Source organism: Arachis hypogaea, chromosome 6 (assembly GCF_003086295.3).
Source record: "Arachis hypogaea cultivar Tifrunner chromosome 6, arahy.Tifrunner.gnm2.J5K5, whole genome shotgun sequence".
Classification (NCBI taxonomy): Eukaryota; Viridiplantae; Streptophyta; class Magnoliopsida; order Fabales; family Fabaceae; genus Arachis; species Arachis hypogaea.
The window spans coordinates 3,025,083-3,051,227 of NC_092041.1; the positions used below are offsets into that span (position 1 = coordinate 3,025,083).

General features: G+C 32.6%; 1 protein-coding gene and 1 pseudogene across 1 annotated transcript; both read left to right on the plus strand.

The window, feature by feature from the left end:
• The first annotated feature begins 8,164 nt into the window (after nt 1-8,164).
• On the plus strand, nt 8,165-9,224 carry LOC112698047 (germin-like protein subfamily 1 member 7; annotated as a pseudogene).
• Nucleotides 9,225-15,880: 6,656 nt separating this feature from the next.
• LOC112698027 (uncharacterized mitochondrial protein AtMg00810-like) lies at nt 15,881-16,327 on the plus strand. The gene has a single exon (XM_025751454.1). It carries the CDS (start codon nt 15,881-15,883, stop codon nt 16,325-16,327), a length of 447 nt encoding a protein of 148 aa, XP_025607239.1.
• Nucleotides 16,328-26,145: the final 9,818 nt, after the last annotated feature.

Consider the following 26,145-nt stretch of genomic DNA (forward strand, 5'->3'; position numbering starts at 1 on the left):
TGACAAAGTCTCCGCCTAAGAAGACCAAGGTCTTTGTAGATAAAAAATCAAATAATAACTTAATAAGTTTTTAGTTATTATTTTTATATGAAAAATTATTTTTTTTATTAATAATTAGTTTTAACATTCGTTATCTAAAATTTGAAACAATTTAATGTGTATACTTTTATATTTAATTAGGTATTAAGTCTATTGTACAAATAAAAATAATTAATCTTTATACTTGCTATTTAAAAATAATACTTTTCTCTCTATGTATATAAAAAACATAATTAGATATTAGTATAAAAAAATTATATTGATAATTATAAAATTAACTCAATTTTTTTTTAAATAATTGATAAGAGAATTTAGGATGAGAGTTTATTAATTTTGGAGGAAAATGTTTTCTCTCAATTTTAGTAAGAGAGTGTCATGTGACAAATTTGGTTATTAAATTAGATAGTAATATATGATACATAATATAGGTATATTTTAATTTTAATTTTAATCTTAGTATTTTAATTTTAATTTTAATAGAATTAATAAAGAATATCATGGTGCACATTTTGATTGTCAAATTCATAATTAGTCATTGATAATGATATATAAAAGAGATAGAGTGGTTGAAGGAATGAGGGAGATAGAGAAATGAAGAGGGAGGAGGGAAGAACTCTTTAATTTTAGAGGAAACATTTGATTTCAATTGTAATAAAGGAGTGACACGTGACACATTTGGTAATTAAATTAGATAGTATTCATAGTAATATATGATACATGATACATAATATAAGTACATTTCAATTTCAATTTCAAGTTTAGTATTTCAATATTAATTTTAATACAATTAAAGAATATCATGTTGCACATTTTGATTGTCAAATTTGTAATTAGTCATTGATAATGATATATAAAAGAGATAGAGTGGTTGAAGGAATGAGAGAGATAGAGAAATGAAGAGGGAGGAGGGAAGAACTCTTTAATTTTGGACGAAAAGGTTTAATTTCAATTGCAATGAAAGAGTGACATGTGGCACATTTTGACTCAATTTTAATAAGAGAGTGTCATACGACACATTTGGTTATTAAATTAGCTAGTAATATATGATATATGATACATAATATAAGTATATTGTAATTTCAATTTCAATTTTAGTATTTTAATTTTAATTTTAATGCAATTAAAGAATTTGATGTTGCACATTTTGATTGTCAAATTCATAATTAGTCATCGATAATGATATATAAAAGAAATAGAGTAGTTGAAGGAACGAGAGAGATAGAGAAATGAGGAGAGAGGATGGGAGAACTCTTTAATTTTAGAGGGAAAGATTTGATTTCAATTTCAACAAGAGACGGACATGTAGTACATTTTTGCTCAATTTTAATAAAAGAGTATCATGTGACATATTTGGTTATTAAATTAGATAGTAATATATGATATATGATACATAATATAAGTATATTTCAATTTCAATTTTAGTATTTTAATTTTAATTTTAATGCAATTAAAGAATGTCATGTTGCATATTTTGATTGTCAAATTTGTAATTATTAATTAGTCATTGATAATGATATATAAAGGAGATAGAGTGGTTGAAGGAATGAGAGAGATAGAGAAATGAAGAAGGAGGATGAGAGAACTCTTTAATTTTGAAAGGAAAAATTTGATTTCAATTGCAATGAGGGAATGACATATGGTACATTTTAGTTGTAGAATTAGTAGGGAGGAGAAAATAATTCTTTAATTTTAGAGGAAAATATTTAATTTCAATTACAACGAGGGAGTGATATGTGATATATTTTGGTTATAAAACTAGTAAGAAGGAGAAAAATTTTCTTAATTTAAAAAAATTAATTTCAATTATAATAAAAAATAACATGTAATATATTTTAGTTATAAAATTAATAATATATAATAAAATAGAATATAATAGATATAATAAATTAATTACTTACTTAGAGTGAGTACTTACTTAAAGATTTTATTTTAATTAAAATTAAATTAATTATATAAACTTACCCATTTTTCTTATTTATTTATATCAGTGTTTACTCTCTCTGGGTACATATTATTAGTATCAATCGATTAGCAAAAAGTTTGTCAAATATTACCTAACTTTTTGGAAAAAAAAAAATTGACCATCAAATAAAATTTATCAAATCTAATTAAAACTACGCATTAAATTTTAACGACTAAGTCTCAAGAATACATACTGAAGTTAATCCCAACTTTCAGTTTCCTAGATAATTTTTAAGGAATTAGCTACTTGTTTAGAAATTTAAAAATAAATTATTATTTTTATATATTATTACATAATAAATTTATTATTTTGTATATTTTTAACCTATAAAATAATCATATATTTAATTAATTGAATATATAGTTAAAGTTTAACTAAATATTTGTTTGTAAAACATATGTTAAATATACTGAGATTACCATGTATATTTCATCGTCTTGTAAAAATAAAAAAATACAATAAATTAATAATTTAAAATTTAATTCACATAATACTTTATATTATTTAGATAAATATATAAAAAATGATTTTATATGTTAAATATATACAATTAAATTTATTATATGATAATATATATATAAGTAATTTATTCTCTAATTTTCAAAAGATATTGGAATAATTTTCAAGGAATTAATATTAAAGAATATTTTAAGCTTAAAAGATGCAAATTATAATCAATTAATTATACATATAATAATTAAAATAAAAATTTTATTTTAATTAAAATTAAATTGATTATATAAACTTACCCATGTTTTTTATTTATTTATATGAGTGTTTACTCTCTCTAGTTATATATTATTAGTACCAATTAACTAACAAAAAGTTTGTCAAATATTACCTAACTTTTTGAAAAAAAAAAAAATTGACCATCAAATAAAACTTTTAAAGTGAGTACTTACTTAAGTATACTTATGAGTACTTACTAACTTATCAAATCTAACCAAAACTACGCATTAAATTTTAGAATACATACCGAAGTTAACCCAACTTCAATTTCTTAGTTAACTTTGAGGAATTAGCTACTTATTTAGAAATTTAAAAATAAATTATCATTTTTTATATATTATTACATAATAAATTTATTATTTTACATATTTTTAACATATAAAATAATCATATATTTAATTAATTTAATATACCGTTAAAGTTTAAATAAATATTTGTTTATAAAACACATGTTAAATATACTCTAATATTACTAAGTATATTTCATCGTCTTATAAAAATAAAAAAGATATAATAAATTAATAATTTAAAATTTAATTCACATAATACTCTATATTATTCAAATAAAATATATAAAAAAATTATTTTATATGTTAAGTATATACAATTAAATTTATTATATGATGATATATAAAAAAAAAATTATTCTCTAATCTCCAAAGGATATTGGAATAATTTTCAAAGAGTTAATATTAGGAAATATTTTAAGATTTTATTTTATTCAATGCATTAGGTAACTTTTGGTTTTAAAAAATATCAAATTATAATCAATTAATTATACAAATAATAATTAAAATAAAAATTTTATTTTAATTAAAATTAAATTGATTATATAAACTTACCCATTTTTCTTATCTATTTATATGAGTATTTACTCTCTCTACTTACACATTACTAGTACCAATTAATTAACAAAAAGTTTGTTAGATGTTGCCTAACTTTGTAGAAAAAAAAAAATTCACGATCAAATAACACTTGTAAAGTGAGTACTTACTTAAATCTGTAGATAAAATGAATACACGAGGCCAATTTAACGTGAGATTATATACCAAAAATAATTAGATTGACTTTAATTTACGGGGAGTATTTTCTTATATTTTAAACAATAATGCTTTATATTTATGTAAAAAATACATCTAAGTTACTCAAGTCATTTTGTTCAGACAAATCTCACCCTCGCTCATTTGTCATACACGCGCAACATATAATGTTTTGTAATCTAAAATTTTGCTGAACATAAATCTTTTGGTGCAGCTCATCTTTCTTTCGATCTTCTTACATTACATTTATCTTCTTCCTGTTTTTCTTTGTTTTATTCTTTGATATGCACTTCCGAATCGAAACAATGAATGAATCAACTTCAAATCAGTTGAATGAGAGCGAATTGAATTATTCTTCTTAAACTAATCAACTAGACGAGGTTTGAATTATTCAATTTTGAATCGAATTGAATGGAATGCAATTGCTAATTTGAATTGAATTTGAATGGACGCGTTCTGAATCTAAATTGAATTGATAATTCTGCAAAAAATGTTTGAATTTGATTTTATATAGTATATTATGTTTCGTTCACTCAGTACTATACAATTGTTTCTCCATGAGTACGTGTTCAGTTAATTATGCAAAAAGATGTTTGAATTTGATTTTATATAATGTATTATGTTTCGTTCAGTTAGTATTATACAATTATCTCACCATGAGTACGTGTTCGATTCACTTTGCAGAAAGTTATTTGAATTTGAATTTATATAATGGATAATGTTCCATTCATCTAGTTCTTGGTTTATTATACAGACTAGGTGTGTTGTGGATGAACAATTTGTCCCAAAGGTGGGGATGATTTCTACAAACATTATTCCAAACTTGCCAGTTTTTCTACCAAAATAAGGAACACAACTCGGGACTGAGACAAGATTAAGAATAAACTAATCGTATGCAGCAGAAAGGGAAGGTGAAAATCTAAGATATCTCCTACTTTGAAGACAAACCTCTCAACCGGCATAAACTATCCAGCCAGGATCTACGTACACATATTGAAGGATGTCGGTCTCTAAACAATTTCCAAAGTTGTTCTGAATCACTCACACCCTTGCTGTCCAGACCGTGCAAAGATGCTCAAACAACACAGGGAGCTAAGCATGTTTGTGTGTCGAACCATCGAAACCAACAAGGAAGCCAGAATCAGACCGAGCAAAACTTACCAATCGTTCGTAGCAGCAGCTAGCAAACACCGGGAACTCAGTTTTATAGAAAAAGACGTGAGGAATTACATCACAAGCGAAGTACGGAATGTTTCCGAACAAGATGATGCCAACGAATTCAGGAAGTACCTACTAAGAATGAAAGAGAAGAATCAAAATTTCTTTTTCGAGCTCAACCTCGAAGGCGATCACTCCATAAAACATGCATTCTGGGTCGACGCAAGAAGCAGGGCTACATGCGAGTATTTCGGAGACGTGGTTTCATTCGACATCACCTACATGCATTCTTTCTTTTTGTTTTTTCCTCCTTTATTTACTTTTTATATAGAAGTCCCTAAAACACAAACTTATTTAGTTAGCATAGTATTTTAGAAGCATCTGAAACGAGCAAGTACGGTAACAATCAGGTGAATCAAAATGAGCAAATACACTGAACCGAACACCATTTATGTGCGGAATAATACGTGATAAACATTCAATCATCAAGAAAAATATTTCTGCATGCACAAAGACTCAACTGAACACACTAACAATTAGGTGAATCAAAATTACAAACTTCACTAAACCAAACAACATTCATATGGTGAATAAAATGTGATAAACATTTAATCATCAAGAAAAACATTTCTTCATGCACAAGGATTCAAATGAACACACTAACAATCAAGTGAATCAAAATTAGAAACTTCACTGGACAGAAAGAAAATAATAACACATTTCAGAATAAGTCGATCTACTAAATGAAGTAATTCAATCCAATAAACTTAAAATGTAACTAGGAGAAATAAATTAATTATAACCTAAAACACAAGCTTATTTAGTTAGCAGAGTATTTTTAGAAGCATCTGAAACGAAATTTTAGGAAAAAATTTTTATTTAATTTACTATTGTGTTCGTTGCTTCTTGAGTAATCCGGTCGATCTTCCAGTGGCCCATCCACGGTGGCGGGGAAGCATCAGGTGCATCCAAGCGAAGGAACTTGGTTTCATGGAAATAAACTAGCATAAAAACAAAAACATAGCCATCAATGAACTGTTTCCTTCCTTTTCTCTTGTTTTCAATTCCCTTCCTCAAGAAGCTGAGCACATGATTTGCCCAATCTCACTATCGGATGTTATCCACATGAAAGATAGGAGGCTTATGGATCGGGGAGGCCATGCTTACCATCGTCGGCAGCAATAAGCACTTCTGTACAAAGACGACAAAAGTTCTCCGAAATTTTGCCGGTTCTCCTCTCCTTCAACACTCATATCCAAGTCCAACTTTGTCAAAGACACCAATGTACCACATTTGAGGCTGTTAAATATTGCCTTGTCTGCCTCATTCACTTTTCCATACTCAACCTTTTCAGGAAAGTGATTTCCTACAATATTTTAATAGTAAAAAATCAGCCAAAAAGGCTCAGTTTAATTTTATGTTCTTTAATGAACTGAGATCAAAGGAAGTAATAAACCGAAAATAAGTAGAAAGTAGAAAGTGTATTACCATTGTGGCTTATGCCTAGTGCAGCTTCTATCTTGCGAGGTGTTATGTATATTTTTTCATGGAGAGTTTTCAGGCATCCATGATACTCATCATAGCAATCAATCAATTCTCTCAAGAGAGCATGAGAGACGTTCATTTTCGGGACATGTGCTAGGACACCGAATCCCATTTCTTCAACTATATCTTTCTTTTCCTGACTCAAATTCTTGAACACTGTTGCTATTGCCTTTGTTTGGCATCTGCAATCGTGAGTTTTTTGCAAGTTTTCAAACAGAATGTGATGATATATTTATAATACAAAATAGATTTTATTCAAATGAAAGCGGATAAATATATTTAATGTGCTTACGTTATAGCGCGGCTTGTCCTTCTTTGTCGCCATTGTCTTCTTCATTTTTTCTGTAAGGACAAAAAAATTTGGTCAATACTTCACTTAATACACCGACAAGTACAAGCATGCATATTTTAATCAAGTGAATGAAAATGTCTGAGCCCACTGAACCGAACTCCATTGACGTAATGAATAAAATATGATAAATAATGAAACAGCTAGAAAAGCATTTCTGCATGCAAAAGAAGTTAGCTGAACACACTAACTATCAAGTGAATGAAAATCACCAAGCCAATTGAACAGAACACCATTCATGTCCTGAATAAATCGTTATAAACATTCAATCATCAAGTATAGTATTTCTCCATGAAAAAAAAGTCAACTGAATAGACTACCAATCAAGTGAATCAAAATTAGCAACTCCACTGAACTGAATGAAAATAAGAACACATTTCATTCCAAGCCCTAGTTACGCTGTAAAAATGTAATCAGAATACGTTGATCTACTAAACGAAGCAACTCAATCCAGTGAACCTAAAATGCAACTAGGAGAAATCCGAAATTGCAAGATTTTAAATGAACATTAGTTTTTCTCATACCTTTTGCAGTTTTTGTTGCTTTTTTTCGTTTTTGCTTCGTCCTTGCGAAATCTTCTCGCGATTCTTCTCCAGTAACGGTTTCTGCAAAGAACGTGAGTGAAGTTTGAGTGATTTTGAAAGAGATTCGAAGAGTAGTGGTTTCGTGCGTGTTAAAAAAGAAGAAACATTTTTTCATAATGAAGCACGAATGAATGTTAATGTTTTGGGGAGGGTTTGGGGTGCGTGTTATACACACTCATTTAATGGTATTGGGTTTTTTTGGTGTTGGACCAACTTGGATAAACTTGGATACAAAATTACATAGATGTGTAGTATGACTGTATTTTAAAATGTTTTATTTGAACTAGCATGCGCGTAGTTGTTGAAGAATGGTTCCACAATGCAAATCCTGTAGAATAATATTAGGTAGCGTTTGTTTTGAGGTACTAGGACGGAAATTAGAAGATTGAGACTCAATATTATGTTTGTTGTCCTAGAGATTAGTACTAAAATTTTAGGCTTTCTCTCCAAAATTTCAATATTTCAGTACCTCTAAAAAATGGAGACACAAGAGACTGAAATTTTTTAGAATGGAGACTGAAACTTTAATAATATTTTATACCTAAAATACTCCATTTTAATTAATTATTTCTAACTTTACCTTTTGTGCAAATTAAATTAGAGATTTATTTTTATTTTAGTCTTTATCTCTCACTTTACACCAAACACAATACTAAAATTTTTTTCCGTCTTTATCTTTCTGTCTCTATCTCCCAGTCTTAGTGTCTGTCTCTCTTTCAAACGCTCTTAATTACCTGTAGCGTGAATAAATTGCAAAACCACTTCAATGGTTCCATGCTATAAATAGCGAGCTTTCCATGCAGAAGATATTCAAGTCTCTCACAATTAACAAGCAATTATATACAAAACTATAGAAATATATAGAAGCTAGCAAACTAAAAATGAAAGCTACATACTTGCTGGTTGCATTCTTGGCTCTGGCCTCTTTTGCTTCTGCCTTTGATCCCAGGCCTCTCCAAGACTTTTGTGTTGCTGTCCCCGATGACAGCAGCAAAGACGCTGGTATCTGTGCATATATATACATTCATATTCTCCACATAATCACAGTTTTTGTTACTCAAATTAAATTTCAATTAGTTTACTTTCAATATTATGGTTAAGCATCTTATGACTAGTTGTTTTTAATATAAGATTTTTCACTTTGCAGTATTTGTGAATGGAAAATTTTGCAAAAACCCTGAACTTGTGGTAGCTGAGGATTTTTTCAAGCACGTAGATCCTGGGAATGCTGATAACAAACTTGGGTCAAAAGCAACTCCAGTCACAGTTAACCAAATGCCAGGACTCAATACATTGGGTATATCACTTGCTCGCGTAGATTTGGACCTAAGGGTTTAATTCCTCCTCACACTCACCCTCGAGCCACTGAGATATTGACAGTTATTGAAGGAACTCTCTTAGTTGGATTTGTGACTTCCAATAATCAGAACAACACCAACCGTCTTTTTACCAAAGTGCTCAACAAGGGTGATGTGTTTGTGTTCCCACTTGGCCTCATTCACTTCCAATCTAACATCGGTAATGGCAACGCTCTCGCTATTGCTGCTCTTAACAGTCAAAATCCAGGTGTTATCACAATTGCAAATGCTGTGTTTGGATCTACTCCACCTATTTCTCCCGAAATCTTGGCTAAAGCTTTCCAAGTGGACTACAAAGTAATCAACTATCTCCGAAAGCAGTTTTCGTATGATAACAACTAGTTTGACCACAGAGAGCACTCATCATTGAATAATTTTACTTGTACTTTGATTTAGTGTATGTTATGCATATGCCTCATGCAGTTCCCAGTAATAATAAAACGCATGAGGGTTATAATTCATATGCACTACGTTGTATTTCATGTTCTGCTTTGATTTAGTTTAATTTAATGTGTGATTTTAATAAAATAAAATAAAATAAAAAATTATGTTTCTTCGTATTGAATCCGATCAATTTTTTCAAAGCTTTACCACTCTCCCATAATGTGGCAGACTTAAGAGATCATGGCATAATTGTTAACATTTATTACTCTAAATTTTGATGCGACTTAAATAAACTTCACGTCCATGTCCATCCTTTAGCTGATTAAATATATATATATATATATATACACAAATTAACTCCAAAAATTTGAGAATAAGAACCAAGTTTGGTTGGTCTAGTGGTTAGTTCACTAGTCCGCAGCAAGTGTCGTAGATTCGAACTCAGTACCGCGAGAGATTAATCCTTGTCCTATCGGATTAGGAGATACGGTGGAAAATTAGAGTAAGAATAACATAAAATTATTTCGCTGGGAAAAAAATAATAATTCCTTAATTCCATCGAAGTTTTAATGTTGTCATCACATCTAATTTCATTAGAAGTCAACATCAATATATAGCATGTCATACATCAAATGTGTGTTCAGTTCAGTTGTGGCCATGTGGCCGAACGACCACAAGCTGGTTTTTAATTTGCTCCCACTCCTACACTTGTTGATTGTTAAGAACAAGGGAGAGTGGCTTGAGGAAGCTACTCAAACCTAATTAGCTATTCGAGAAATAGGATTCGGTTGTAACTTAAGGCACCGTACCGCAGTACGTGCGGAAACAATTTGGTGTATTTTGGATAGATGAATAATTTAAGCTGAACAACCTTATAACAAAATAAAATGCATATTCGGACATAATAGAAAATTAGATAAAAATAACTAAGTGATATTAGATATAATTAATAAATATTTAATTATAAATATTATATGTATAAAATTATTAATGTATTACATAAAATAAAATAATTTTAAATTATTATTATCTTCTTAATTAACATTACCCAGAAAGAAAGATCACATGTCTCGTTATTATGTTTTAATTTATATTTTATCAATAAGAATTAAAAATATATTTATTTAAATTTTTGTTGATTTTATAATTTTAACAAATGTCCCATTTTTATTGGTGGAATATGAATGTGAATAAGTAGTGAGCAGAAGGTGATTTCAATCTATGTAACTACACACACTACACGTCAAATTTCATATGAAAACAGAATCAATAGAATTGTCTACACTAAGGTATTCGACTCGTTTAGACGCCATTTTAAAAAAAAATTAATGATTTTTTTAAAAATTTTATTATAAAAATAAAAATAATTTTATGTTTAAATATTTTATGCAAAGAATTTTTTTTATTTATCAATTATGTTTTGAATAAAATAAGATAAAAGTATTTTTTTGTTCATTTATTATATGAAAAAAAAAAATTTTAAGAAAAAATATCTTTTAAAAAAATATAAATTGTAACTTCTCAAAAAAGATATTTTTTATTTTTCTAGTACTTTTACTTTTACTATTAAAAATTTGCTAAACACATTAAAGAAAAGATTTTTTTATTAAAAAATATTTTTTATCAATTTAATAGCGTCCAAACAAATACATTATTTGATTTAAGAAAAATAAAAAAATAAAAAAATAAATGAAATTTTTTTATTTAAAAATATAAAAACTAAGAAATTTTTTGTGTGTGGGTTTCATAAAAAAAATTCTTTCCATCACAAGTAAAAAATAAAAAATATTATCTTTTATGTAATTTTAATACTATACTTAGTTATATTATTAATAATTTAGATCTAATATATTATTATAATAGAGATTCAGATATAAATATTATATATATTAGATAAATAATTTAAACCAAATATATAAAATTATAATATTATATAATATTTATAAAATATAATAAAAATAAATAAATAAAAATATTTATACTTATTTTATCATAAGGATAGATTTATTATTTTATATATAATGTACATTTTAATTTACATATAATGAAAATTCTATTTGTCATTTATTCAAATTATTAATAAATTTAGTATAACAGCTTATAAAAGGAGGAGTTCATGTGACGACGAATATATTTTTTCCTTTGCCAATTAAAAAAAATTGTTACTTGTTATTATTGTTTTTGTACGTTGATTATTGTGATTGTTAGTATTATAAGTTTATAACTGCCTATAGCTAAGGCCACAATTTGTAGCTAATTAAGGGTGATGTGTTTTTCCAATTGGCCTCATTCACTTTCAATTGAACGTGGGTTATAGCAACGCTGTAGTCAGAATCCAGGTGTCATCACAATTGTAAATGCTGTTTTTGGATGGACTCCACCTATTTCTCCTGAAATTTTAACTAAAACTTTTCAAGTGGATAAAAAAATAATTAATTACCTTAAAAAACAGTTCTGGTATGACAATAACTAATTTGATGAAGTGAATCACCAGCCACTTCATTCCATTTGTATGATATATTGTTTGAACTCATATATAATGTAGAACAATAAATAAAATGCACGAGCAATATATATAGGCAAGTATCCGATGCCCATGCCTATAGTAATTAGTGGTGACTATGAAATGTACTTTTAATAAAAAGATGACAATTAAATATGGTAATATTTTTTTTGTTAGTTTTTTTTAATAAATATGTTATAAAATTTAAACTCAATCTCAGTTGTGTTGTCCAATTCCGATGCTTCATCCCCCTATCCACTGATCCGAATAGTCACACAAACTTTCTGAACAAAACCATATCACCAAAGAAGTATGATCACCTTTATTTTTCTAACAGAAAAAATTATTTTTCCCAAACCACCGTTTAAAATGTTTACCTTTATTATTAGCTTTTTTTTCCATGTTTAATACAAGGAAAAGTATAGGGTACCAACATATTATCTGCCAACTCTTATTTATATTTGTGTTTCATGGAATTGTGTTCGTAGATGTGTCTAATAATTAATATATTTTAAATACATATATAAAGAGAGACATCCAAAAAATATATCTATAAAGACACTTTTATTAAATACAGTTATAAAAAAGACATTTTTATTAGACACATTCATGAACACACTTCCATGAAACACAATTATAAATAAGAGTTGGCAGAAGTTGGCAGATATGCTGTTGGTAACATAGCGAAACCGTTAATACAAAGTAGCTCAAAACAATGGCTACCACAAAACACAACATACATATCAGATTCGTTGTATTTGATTATTTGATTTTTGGTTCAATAAATTATGTATTGAGTTTAATTAGTGAGAAGTTATTATTAATTCTACATTTTTTTATATCTTTTTAATGTTTTAGTTGTTAAAAATAAATTTGATGGTTAGAATTTAAGAATGAATAGAAACTACAGTTTGAATGGGTTGTCTATATTTAGTTTTATTTTAAATCATTTATTTATTAGGATATGTTAAGTTTAGATGTCAAAAAGAAGTATAAATAATACATATATAATCATTTCATAAAAAATAATACACAAATACATTCAATGCATTCCTCTTCATTTTATATTTTGTTTTTTTATTTTCTAATAAAATGGTATCATAACCACTTATAAATTGTCTTCGTGGAACCACTTTATCTTTTCAATATCCACAATTATTTAGGCTCAATTATGAGAATTGGGCATCCCGAATGAATGCAATTCTCCATGCTCAAGGAGCGTGGGAGATAATTGAGAAAGGGTATGTAGAACCAAAAAATGTGGAGAAGCTCAGAAGCTTAGAAGCTTAGAAGGACAAATTGGAAAATAAAAGAAAGAAAGATCAATGTGTATTTACTATCATTCATCAAGGTTTAAATGATGATATATTTGAGAAGATTGCTAATATAACTAATGCAAAGAAAGCTTGGAATACTCTTCAAAATTCCGTCATAGGAGTTGAAAAGGTGAAGAAGGTTCGTCTTCAAACTCTAAAGGCTGGGTTTAAGTCTCTAATAATAAAGGAGACAATCCATTTCGAATTATTTCACCAAAGTTTTGGTGATAGTGCACCAAATAAAAAGGCTTGGAGAAAAATTAGAATATGTTGGTGTTGTTGAGAAAATCTTTCGTTCTCTCAACTCAAAATTTTACCATGTGGTGGTAGCCATTGAGAAGTTCAAATATTTGGATATTATGTCCATTGGTCAGTTGAATGGTTCCTTATAGGTCCATGAAGAAAGAATGGATAAAAGCAAGCAAGAACGTGTGGAGCAGGTCTTGCAAACAAAACTTTCGCGGAATGATAGAGGAGAAGCCAACAAAAGTGGAAGACAAGGACGAGGTCGAGGCCGTAGATGAAGACGAGGACGTAGTTACAGAAGAGGAAAAGATAAGAAAAATTATTTTCAAGAGAGAAGAAATCAAAATTTTTCTCGAGGTCGTGGAAGAGGAAGAACAGTTGACAAAAGATACATTGAATGCTATTCATATGGAAAGAATGGACATTATTCTTGGGAGTGTCAGACATCCAAAGAAAAAGAGAATACACTTGTTGTGCACAGTGAAGATGTTGAAGAACCAAAATTATTCCTTACGCTCAAGGAAGATCAAAATTCTGAAGATTGTACGTGGTATTTTGACAATGGAGCTAGCAATCATATTATAGGTGATAGGAGTAAATTTGTAGTACTCGACACTAACGTAAAAGGACACGTGCGTTTTGGTGATGAATCAAAAGTAGAGATCAATGACAAAGGGACGATTCTATTCGAGCTAAAGAACAGAAGTCATAAGATTCTTTCTAATGTTTATTACATCTAAAAGATGAAGAATAATATCTTGAGTATTGTTCAATATGAGAAGTGGTGGAGCTATATGTTTAAAGTTATGTATCGAAGATCCATTATGGATTTGACATATGAGATATGGACATTTAAATTTTGGTGGGCTCAAAGAATTGGGAACAAAGAAGATGGTAAAAGGAATTCCAACAATTGATCATCCTCATAAGTTATGTGAAGCTTGCTTACTTGAAAAATATTCAAGAGTTTTTCAAAGAAGTCCAAATCAAGAGCTACCAAGCCACTTTAGCTAATTCATGCAGACGTTTGTGGACCTATCAAGCGCTAGCCATTATCACTTGATAAGAGTGCTTATTTTCTATTTTTTATTGATGATTATTCAAGAAAAACATGGGTTTATTTCTTAAAGCAAAAGAGTGAAGCATTTAATGCATTCAAGAAGTTCAAAGTTCTCGTTGAAAAGGAAAGTGGCTATGAGATAAAAGCTCTCATAACTGATAGAGGTGGAGAATTCACTTCAAATGAATTCAAGGCATTCTGTGAAAACCATGGTATTTAACGTCCCCTGACTGTTCCTAGATCACCTCAACAAAATGGAGTTGCTGAAAGAAAAAATAGGACAATTCTAAATATGGCGAGAACGATGTTAAAGAGCAAGTCATTGCAAAAAGAGTTATGGGGAGAAGTATTTACATGTGCAGTTTATCTCTCAAATCGCTCACCTACCAAGAGTTTGAGAAATATAACACCTCAAGAAGTATGGAGTGGTTTGAAACCTAATGTTTTACATTTAAGGGTTTTTGGATCTATTGCATATGTCCAAATTCCTAAGCAATAAATATCAAAGCTTGATGATAAGAGCTAAAAGGTCGTATTTATTGGCTATGAAGAAAATATTAAAGGCTACAAGTTCTTTAATCCTGACAACAATAAAGTAATAATAAGCAGAGATGTTGAGTTTGAAGAAAGTACAAAGTGAAACTGGACTACACAAAATGAAGCTACTTATAATTTTTTGCTTTACTTTGAGGAAGAAGAAGCTTCAATGCAAGAAGTGCAAGATAAAATTGATCCTTCAACACCAGCATTAACCTCACTATCATCATCATTGTCATCTCCATCCTCTAATTCAAGCGAAGGCCCTCGTAGATATCGAAGTCTCACTAATCTCTATGAGCAAACTATAATGCTAGAGGATGAGAATTTATTGTGTCTACTCTCCAATGATGAGCCTTTAAGTTTTAAAGAAGCTGTCAAAGATAAGAAATGAATACAAGCTATAGAGGAAGAAATTCAAAAAATTGAGAAGAACAACACTTGGGAACTTGCATTACTTTCAAGTGGTCATTAGGCTATTGGAGTCAAATGGATTTACAGAGTTAAGAAGAACTAACTCTAAAGGTGATGTAGAAAAGTATAAGGTAAGACTCGTTGCAAAAGGGTATAAGCAGAAGCAAGGAATAGATTATGACGAAGTGTTTGCTCCAGTTGCTCGCTTGGAGACGATAAGGTTGTTATTGTCACTTACAGCACAGAACCACTGAAAAATCCACAAATGGATGTGAAGTCTGCTTTTCTGAACGGTAATCTTCTGGAAGAAGCTTATATTGAACAATCTTTGGGTTTTATTGTTGATGGTTGTGAAGATAAGGTGTTAAGGCTTAAAAAGGCCTTATATGGACTGAAGCAAGTTCCAAGAGCTTAGAATGATCGTCTTGATACGTATTTTCAAGATAATGGTTTCACTAGGTGCATTCATGAATATGCATTCTATGTGAAAGAGGAAAGAAGAAATTTGTTTTTTGTTTGTGTCTATGTGGATGACCTCATATTCACAGAAAACAATCAAATAATGTTTGAAAAATTTAAGAAGGTAATGGCTCAAGAATTTGAGATGAGTAATATGGGACTAATGTCTTATTATTTGGGAATTGAAGTGAAATAAATGAAGGATGGAATTTTCATCTCACAAGAAGCTTATGCAAGAGAGTTGTTGAAGAAACTCAACATGCTAGACTGCAATCCTACCAATACACCTATGGAGTGTGGAGTCAAACTTTCCAGAGAGAAAGAGGGTGTAAGAAAAGTTGATCAAATATTATTTAGAAGTCTCGTGAGGAGTTTAAGGTATTTGACCTATACCAAACCTGACATTTTATTTTCAGTTAGGTTAGTCAGTCGCTACATGGAGAATCTAACAGAAACCTATATGAAGGCAGTCAAGAGAATTCTTTGCTATCTTAGAGGTATTCTTGAGTATGGCATGTTTTATTTAACTTCAGATGAATGCAAGTTAATAGGCTATTGTGATAGTGATTATGCTGGAGATATTGATGGTAGAAAGAGTACTACTGGATTTGTTTTCTTTCTAGGAAATAATGCAATTTCTTGATGTTCAAAGAAATAATCCATAGTCACTCTTTCAACTTATGAAGCAGCGTATGGAGGCTTAGATGGAGGAGTAACTTCCCAAGATGTGCGCCGCTGGCATTGATCCTGCTGGTGGCAGCAGTAATGCTGGTGGCACACAGACATCATCACCGCCTTCTACGCCGTCGACTCAGGGCTACGAGTCTGATGTCGACGACAACTACCTGGATCTGTAGATATTAGATTTTTGTTTTATTATTTTATATATTTATTTGATATACTTGACTTTTATTTAATTTTTATATTGTATTATTTAATTATTTTAAATAAAAATTCTTTATTATTCATGATTTGACCACTAATTGTGCAAAAAAAATTTAATTTAAAATTAAAAGTGACAATTATTTTAAATTAAAAAATAATATTACCGTTGGAATTATCGAAGGAATAATCTTATGGTAATGTAGTGTGAAACATGTTTTTGGTGCCATTGTTACCATCGGAAAGATCCACTTATTACATTGGTTTTTCAAGCAGGTGATCTGCCGGAAAGTTCAACGGTCACACGAAATAAATCTGACAGTAAACGTTTACCGACGAGGTTTATACCGTTCGATTGTTTTTTATGATAATTTTACTACCGTCAGATTTATTTGATAAATCCGACGATAAATCCGATGATATTCAACGCTTTTCTTATAGTATGTATTTGTACCTTCAATTGCTAATTTGCTGCCATACAGTTGTCTTTCCTCATAATAGCTTTTATCTTTAATTTCCAAAAGAAAAAATTATTCCAATTAAATTTTTGAATCTCATATTTTGATGTTATTTTTTAATATACAATAACTTGCAACAACAAAAATTACTAATCAATAACTTTTAACTCTGATATTACTATTAGGTACCAGATAAATGACGCAGTTAAAATATAAAGATGAAAAAAAATTAAAAATATGTATAAAATATGAAAGAATTGATTAGATTTCTTTGAGAATTATAACTTATCAATTTATTACAAAGAAATTACAATAACTCTCTTTTTTGACAAAAGAAAAATATATTTCTCTCTAATTATATAGGATATAGGAGAATACCTTTTAAAAAAGAAAAAATTCTTAAAGAAACTCAAATGTTTCTATTGCTGTTGTTGGATGACTTGATGAGAAATGAAATGAGAAAGTTAAATTTATAGGAGAATTTCTATTATGTAAATCATCCATAACTTACTATTGTTAGTCATCATCTATCTCCCTCCAATATCAAAATTTGATGGTTATTATTAAAGAGTATTTTTCTCCGTTCACTGTTTGTTTTTTTTTTTTTGTAAAATTAGCTTTACTAATTTTACGGTACAAACGTTGTTGTAACTAATTAAGTCCAACTAAGTTGATAAAAGTCCAACATAAAACTAACATGCGCGTGTATAGACGTACACGCATTTTCTTATTGATATAGCACATAAATTTTTGTTAAAAAGTATATAAAATTATCGATATAGTACATAAATTTCTGTTCCTAGCATAAAAAATTTTGTATATAACACATAAACCTATGGATATAGTATAGAAATTTGTATATATAGCACAAAAATTCTTGGACATAAAATATAATCTTATCAATATAGTATAAAAAAATTTTACATAGTCTAAAAAATTTTACTAAATACTTCTATTGCCATTATTTTGAGTTTTGTGCACTGAAATTTTTATGCTCGATAGTTTCATTGCACAACTCAAAAATTTCTTCTACTTGAGTTTTGTATTGTGTACCAAAATTTATGTGTTCAAAACTTTGTTGAACATATATTGGAGAAGAACATGAAGAAAAAATGGGTAAGTTAATGGTCTGAATATGTAGTCTTTTAAAATTTTTTGTGTTGTGTACCAAAATTTATTTTAATAATTTTGTTAAATATATATATATATATATATATATATATATATATATATAAAGAAGAAGAAAAAAAAAGAAAGAAAAAAAAATCAAATAAAAAAAGAAGAAAGAGGAAAAAAAGGAGAATCACAAGGACAACAATGATAACAACAGAAGAGAAAAAGAAAAAAATGAAAAAAAATTAAACAAAAGGAAGAGAAGAAAAAGAAGCCTAGGTATATTAAAAAATTTTGTTACCGTCAATGTTGTTATACTTTAATTATGATTGAATCAATAATTTAATCTTTTGATTTCATACTATAATTACAAATATTTTTATTTTTATTTTTGGGAATATAATTGCATTTGATATGCATACTTTTAACATATTAAAATATACAATTAAAGAACTAATTTGGATTGATGGAGTGGTCATTTCATCACTTATTCGCTTAAATAAGTGTTGGAAATTCAAATCTCACATTATGCATATAGTAACTTATTGGCCAACGATAAACTATTAAATAGAACTCAAATTCACAACAAATTAGTTATTTGTCTATCAAACTAAAAGATACTGTAAACAATCAAAAAAATAATACACAATTAAAGTATAGAAAATTTTAGCTAAAATACAACAAATACTACTAATTAATAATTATGAATAAATTAAAAGAAAAATATTCTCTAACAATAAGTGCCAAGGCTTCATTAAGCACAATACATCTAGCTAGATTTACTTTTAATACTTTAATTAATAATTTATTTATGAATGAAACACTATATTTTAAGGTTATGTTTGTTTTGAAGTATTAGGATTGAGATTTAGGACTTGTTTGGGTGAACTTTTAAGAAAATATCTTTTTTGAGTTATCTTTTTTTAAAATATCTTATGGAGAAGTAAAAGTAATTTTATGTTTGGATATCTCATGCAAAAATATCTTTTTATCTATCAATTATGTTTGGGTATAACAATATAAAAGTATTTTTTTGTTTATTTATTATATGAAAAACATCTTTTTTTTTTAAAAGAAAAAAGATGTAAATTACAGCTTCTCAAAAAAGATGTTTTTTTATTTTTCGAATGTTTTTACTTTTACTATTAGAAATTGGCCAAACACGCTAAAAAATAAAAAAATATTTTTTCATTGAAAAATATCTTTTTTAACATAATAATGGCGCCCAAACAAACACTTAGAGACTAAAATTCAGTATCGTATTTAGTAATCATAAATTAAAATTGAAATTTCAATTTAAAATACAAAATTTCAGTCTTTTTAGCACCTTTAAAAAATAGAGATATAAAAAATTAAAATTTTTAAAAATAAAAACTGAAACTTTACTAATATTTTCCTCTTAAAATGCTCTCATTCAAATCTCATATTCCAACCCCAGTCCTCGTATCTCTTACTTTTCACCTCAATCCCACCCTATATGTGACTCTCACTAACTACCACATTTCTGTCATCATCGATCCACCATCAATCACACTTTTATCATAATCATTTTCAATATATCCCTCTCTTTTTTATCTTCTTTGTAAGAAAAAAAAGAAAAGAAAAGAACAAGGATAAAACAGAAAAAAAAAAGAAAAAAAAAAGAAAGAATAAAGAGGAGACGGCGACAACAAAGACAGAAGTGCCATCGAACAAGAAATAGAGAGAACAACGTTCCTACCGATTTTGAACGAAATAGAGAGACAAATTTTTAACCCCACGTCCAATTAGCTTTTTTCTTACAACAAAAACTTATAATATTAGGGCAATTGACTGAAATAAATAAAATGCTTCAAATCCTTACCCAAATACATAAAATGGAATTCTGTTACGTTAATGTGCAAAACCAATTCTATGTAATCCGTGGGAGGTTAAGACGGTTTTGAATTTAAACGTAAACCGTGGGAGGTCCCAACGGTTTAGGATCAATGCATAGCATGCATAAACCGTGGTAGGTTACCACGGTTTATGAAGAAAAGAATATGAATATAAAATCCGGTAAGCTACCGCGGTTTATGAAGAAGTTTCAATGAGCATAAAACCCTCTAACCTCCCACGGTTTATGCATTGTAGCCTATAAAAACGTAATCCGCTGAAGGCTTTCACAGATCATTTGTGTCACCCAAAAAATTTTGCAGCCTGTGGTGTTGAGAGGAATTAGAAAGAGGTTTGAAGGTTTGAAGGAGGAATCCGATGGAGCCAATGGAGTCTGAGGATCGTTTGTACCGACTAAATGGCGTTGCTCACGTAGCAGGATACCTCGATGAAGAGGTAAGTTATTATTAATTATTATTAATATTGTTAGTAATTTTATTTATATAAATGATGACATTATTAGCGTTATTGTTAATAAAAATATTTTTTTATGTTTATTTGAATTGTTATTCTGATTAATATTATTTATATAAATATTGATATTGTTATAGTTATTGTTAATAAAAATATAATTGTTTATATAGAAATTGATATTATTATGGTTAGGGTTAGTAAGAATATTTTATTTTTTTATTCTTAATGTTATTTCTACTAATAGTATTTATATAAATATGGATATTATTAGGATTATTGTAGGTAAGAATATATTTTATTACGTTTATCCTTATTGTTATTCTTAGTAGAGTTATTTATATAAATATTAATATTATTATTGTTATTGTTAGTAAAAATATTACTTGTTGGTTAGAAATTGCTATTACCATGGTTATTATTAGTAGAATTTAATTTTTTTATTTTTATTGTTATTCTAGTAATTCTTTATAAGTTATGTTTATTTATATTAGTGATTGATGTCTGTTGAAGGATTTTGTTACCCACATTTTGCAGCCTGCTAGGGTTATTAGCGGCGTCAGAAGACAACAAAATATGCCGTTACACGACCGGATTATACCCTATCTAGAGACAGCGGGCTTGTATCATTTGGCTAGACTTAACAGTCAGTGGTTCTGGGTTGATGAGCCTCTCCTTAGCGCATTCATTGAGCGGTGGCGTCCTGAGACGCACACCTTCCACATGCCTTTTGGTGAGTGCAGTATCACTTTGCAAGATGTGGCATATCAGCTTGGTTTGCCGATCGATGGTGAGCCCGTTAGTGGGTGCCTGACCGAGTTTGAGAATCTGATGGAACACGGTAGACCAGCATGGGTGTGGTTCCGGGAGTTGTTTGGGGAGTTACCTCCACAGAGTAAAGTTAAGCAGATGACAGTGTGCTACACATGGTTCCATGAAAGGTTCCGGGTACTCCCAGAAGATGCTAGTGATGAGACCGTGCGTGTATACGCTCGTGCTTATATTCTGATGCTGTTGTCCTCTCAGCTGTTTGCGGACAAGAATGCAAACAGGGTCCACCTTCGCTGGTTGCCTTATTTGGCATCGTTGGACGACTTGGGTAGATATAGCTGGGGCTTGGCTGCACTTGCCTGGCTGTATAGATGTCTTTGTCGTGGAACAAACAGAAACGTTGTTAACTTGGCTGGGCCGCTACAACTTCTACAGTCTTGGATTTTCTGGAGGTTTCCCACTCTTAGGCCGAGTGGGTTTGATAGATTTGGGTTTCCTCTTGCTTCCAGGTTTGGTTTTATATTTTTGGTTCTTGAATTGTTAAACATCATGTGTTATTCTTTGTTTTGACATCATTTGAATTAAAATCGTAGGTGGGCCACGTTTATGCCGAGAAATGATGGAGGGGCCCACAGATTAGCTTATGCACGCCTTTCATTGGATCGATTGCGTGTCCATGATGTGAGTCATTTAGTTATTGCTCTTACTTGCGTTGGTTTATGCTATATTTCATGTTCTAACGACATTGTAACTGTTTCGATACAGTTTGTGTGGGAGCCTTATTCTTCTGTCGAGGTTGCTTCTGTTATTCATCCAGAGATACTAGTTGAGGAGCACCGTAGGCTTTGGACTGCCATCACTAGCCTGATATATTTTGCGGCGATTGAGTGGCATCAGGTCGATAGGGTCCTACCCCAGTTCGGCGGTGTTCAGCATCTCCCTTATCCGGCTCTGAACATTGATTGGCTACATGCAAAGGATGGCAGGGGTGGTGACCGCTGGATCCCCACGTATTACCGGGAGTGGCATCAGATTTGGGAGAATCGGCTTCAGTCAGTGATATGGGTTGATCGAGTCCTTGACCCTGGTCCATCATCAGAGTACCTGGATTGGTGGTGCCGTGTGGCGCACAGATTCTTATCCCCGGATGTTGCATTCCAGGATCCGAGGCCGATTTTGTTGTCTGAGGAGGCACGTCACAGAGGGTCGTCCCAGGCTCCTCCCAGGGTGCACGTCTACGACAGACCAGACAACAGGCGAGTCGATCGGCGTCGCCGAATAGGCACCCGGACCACAGATCGAGAGTGGCGTGAGTTCGCCCACCGTTTGGAGGAGGACCTCCCTGGACTTGAGCATGTGGATGCAGTTGATTATCGTGTTCCTCGACGTAGAGGCAGACGTCAGCCTGGGCGGGGTGGTCGTGCAGGGGGTCGAGGTCGAGGACCATCCGCTGAGGATGATGGCACTCAGCACGTTGTTGGTGAGGATGTAGTTGGTTCAGCCTCAGCTATGGATCAGCCTACCTTCGATGTGGGTAGTAGCTCTCAGGTCTTTGCAGACGTGGCCCCACATGCATTTGCTGAGTTTACTACGGCGGCTGTCGGGATGGAGATCGATGATCCCGTTACTGAGTCAGAGTTCTACAGGGATATAGCAGACATGCTCAGGGATGACGATGGTACTCATTACAGGCCACAGATGCCTGATGACCCTGCACAGTTCGCTGATCAGCAGCCACGGATTGATGACGTTCAGCCTCAGATGCCTGTTGACCTCAACCAGCCTGCAGCATCTCCGTCTGACCCCTGGTTCACGTTAGGAGGGACACCTGCATCAGCATTTAGCGCTGTTCCTACACAGCCATCAGCACCAGCGGCAGATCAGAGACCGAGGCGGGTTAGGCGTCCTACATTGTGTGGCACTGGAGGTCACCTGCTTGGTCAGTTTGACGATGATGATAGTGACACCATTGAGGATTCTGATTAGTTATGTCATATTTTTATCTCCAGTTTGAACTATGTAAGCTTATGTACTTAGCATCTTAGTGAGACGTCTATCTTTATGGTTTTGTATAACGTTATTTTTATTTGTACTTGGTAGATAAACCGGTTTGGACTTTTATGGTTCTTAATGATACCAAAGTAAATCAACGAAACATCTTAAATAAACGCAATTTATTAATACGAAATTAGCGCATTAAATTGACATGTTGGAAGTCATCGACTTAACCAACCATAGATGGCAACAAAAAAATAAAACCATGTAGACGACATCATAAACAGCATGATCTCTAGGCTGACCCTCCACCAGTCTGTCTTCGCTGGTCACAGTTCCTCCGCGTATGCCCAGGCTGACGGCATAGCCCACATCGCTTAGGTTGGTTCTCCTGAGACTGATCCATACTACCACGGATCCTGGTTGCCCTTGGACGACCTTCCTTTGCACGCCTCAAATCAGGGTCAGGAATGACAGTTGGCCCAGCATATGGAGGCCCGCCTCCAGGGATAGGTGAAAAAAAACCCTGCTTGTAAACGTTGAACACCTCACTCATACGATATACCTCGTGAACATATGATGCCCAATTAAGGCGGGAGTATGCGCAACACGCAATGGCATGGCAACAAGGATAATGCAGCGCCTGAAAGTGTCCACAGTCGCAACTGTTTTCTTTAAGGGAAACTCTATAGCTACCCAGCGAGAAGTTCCCGGTTGGTGTTGTCTCCGCGACCGTGTACTCGGATTGATGCCTGTCATACAACGTCACCGTGAAGCACCTAGAGTCTCTTATATTCCGATCAATAGCCTTGACCAAGGCCTGACAAAACTCCTGCCCAGATCCTACTTGTGCCTCTGCTGTCTGTCCGCGGACCACAAATAGCTGAGCAAGCCTCCCGTAGGTTGACTTAGCCAAAGCTGTGACCGGGAGGTTGCGAGTTCCCTTTAACACGGAGTTTACACATTCACTGATGTTGGTTGTCATGTGCCCGAACCGTCGACCACTATCCTCATGTTGGGTCCATTTGTCGTACTCCATCCGGTTGGCCCAATCACACATTGCTGGATTCTCAGTCCGCATGATGTCAAACCAGTAATAGAACTCTGCTTCAGTCTTTGCGTAGGCAGCATTCACCAGCATTCTCCTTAAGTCCTTACCTTTAAACGTAAGGGCAAAATTGGCCGCCACATGCCGAATACAGTACGCTCGGAAAGCACGGGGAGGGAGCCACCCATTCTCCGGTGCCTCAAGCGCTGCCTTGATCCCATTATGCCTGTCGGAGATATCAAGGATACCCTCCTGAGGAGTTACATGCTCTCGTAGGTTGGACAAGAAGAATGACCACGACTCTGCATTCTCTCCCTCTACAAGGGCAAATGCTATCGGTAGGATGTTCGAGTTCCCATCCTGTGCTATCGCCAACAGAAGCGTCACTCCATACTTGCCATACAGGTGGGTACCATCAATACTGACAAGGGGCTTGCAATGCCGGAATGCCTCAATGCACGGTGGAAATGTCCAGAAAAGTCGGTGAAAGTACATTGTCGACTCGTCAACCTCACCACGAAGCCGAACGGGAGAGGTCTTCAACACCGTGATTGTTCCGGGCATTGTTGACTGGACCCGTAACATCCAACGTGGCAGGTCCGCGTACGACTCTTCCCAATCGCCATATATTTGTGCCACTGCCTTCTGCTTGGCCATCCAAACCTTCCTGTAGCTAGGCCGGAACCCATAATCAGCTTCTGTAGCTTGTTGCAATACCTTTACCGTCACCGCAGCGTCTACCCTAACCAACGGAAGAATCCTCACACAGATGACGTGGTAATCCAGCTGACGGTGATCACTCGAAATAGAGGTTGCCAAGCTTGTGTGTGGCCCGTTGTACCTCCTAACCTCCCAAGTGCCCTTGCGTGCACGCAGGGCTACTCGAATCAACCAATTACAACCCTTCCCGAATTCCTTGCATTTTCCATGATACTTCAGATGATCTGACTCGATGACTCTGTACTCAACACCTCGGCGGATGCTATAGTCCTTCACACTCAGCACAGCTTCATCTTTGTTCTGGAATGATTGCCCGATCTGAAATTCTGTAGAAGTGCCCCCGACTGTGTTACCGCCTTCCTCTTGTTGAGCCAGAGCATCCAAGTTTAGTGTGGAAAAGTGTGGAGGGTACTGCTGAGAAGCAGAACTTGAACGCATATGCTGCGTATGTGGATTTGCACCTGTGTCATCGTCGCTGTCCCCTACAATATCAACAGGCTCCTGGTCAGAGTCATCATCACACATTGCATTCTCTAATCGATCGGGTCCACCGAAGCCTTCCATATAAGTTAACAGGCCACCCCCAGTGGCGACATCGTGAGGAGGCTTAACCACTGCTGCATTCTGCAAAGTTACAGAACCAACAACCTCTGTTCGGTCTAAATCAGCCGCGAATGAAGGGGATGCTACTGGTGGATGATACGGTCTGACCGTAGGCATCGAACTAGATGCACCTCCGGCGGCAGTCGAGCCAGGAACTGGAGCGGATGCCCCAGAGCTTTCAACACCGACCTCCAACTTCGCGAACAACTCATGGATTCTGATCTCCGGAAAACTCCTTACGCAATGGAACAAAACCCTAAGATCTTCATCAGCCTTAACCATAAAGGTATCATACTTAACACCGGTCGAGACAACTGCGATGGAGATCTTGTAGTATAGTTTCTTCACCCACTTGCTACCAAACACGCCAAGCTTCTGCAGGATGCTGTTCTTCAAATCTGATAAGGAGCTTGACGAACTGATGAAAACACTCAGTGGTTCTCTGTCAGTGAACTTCACACCCTCGCTTTTGCTTTTTTTAATTTTGCCACAGCAATGCACTAAGGCTAGAAAACTCTCTCCCTCATTTGCCATTGTGAAATGATC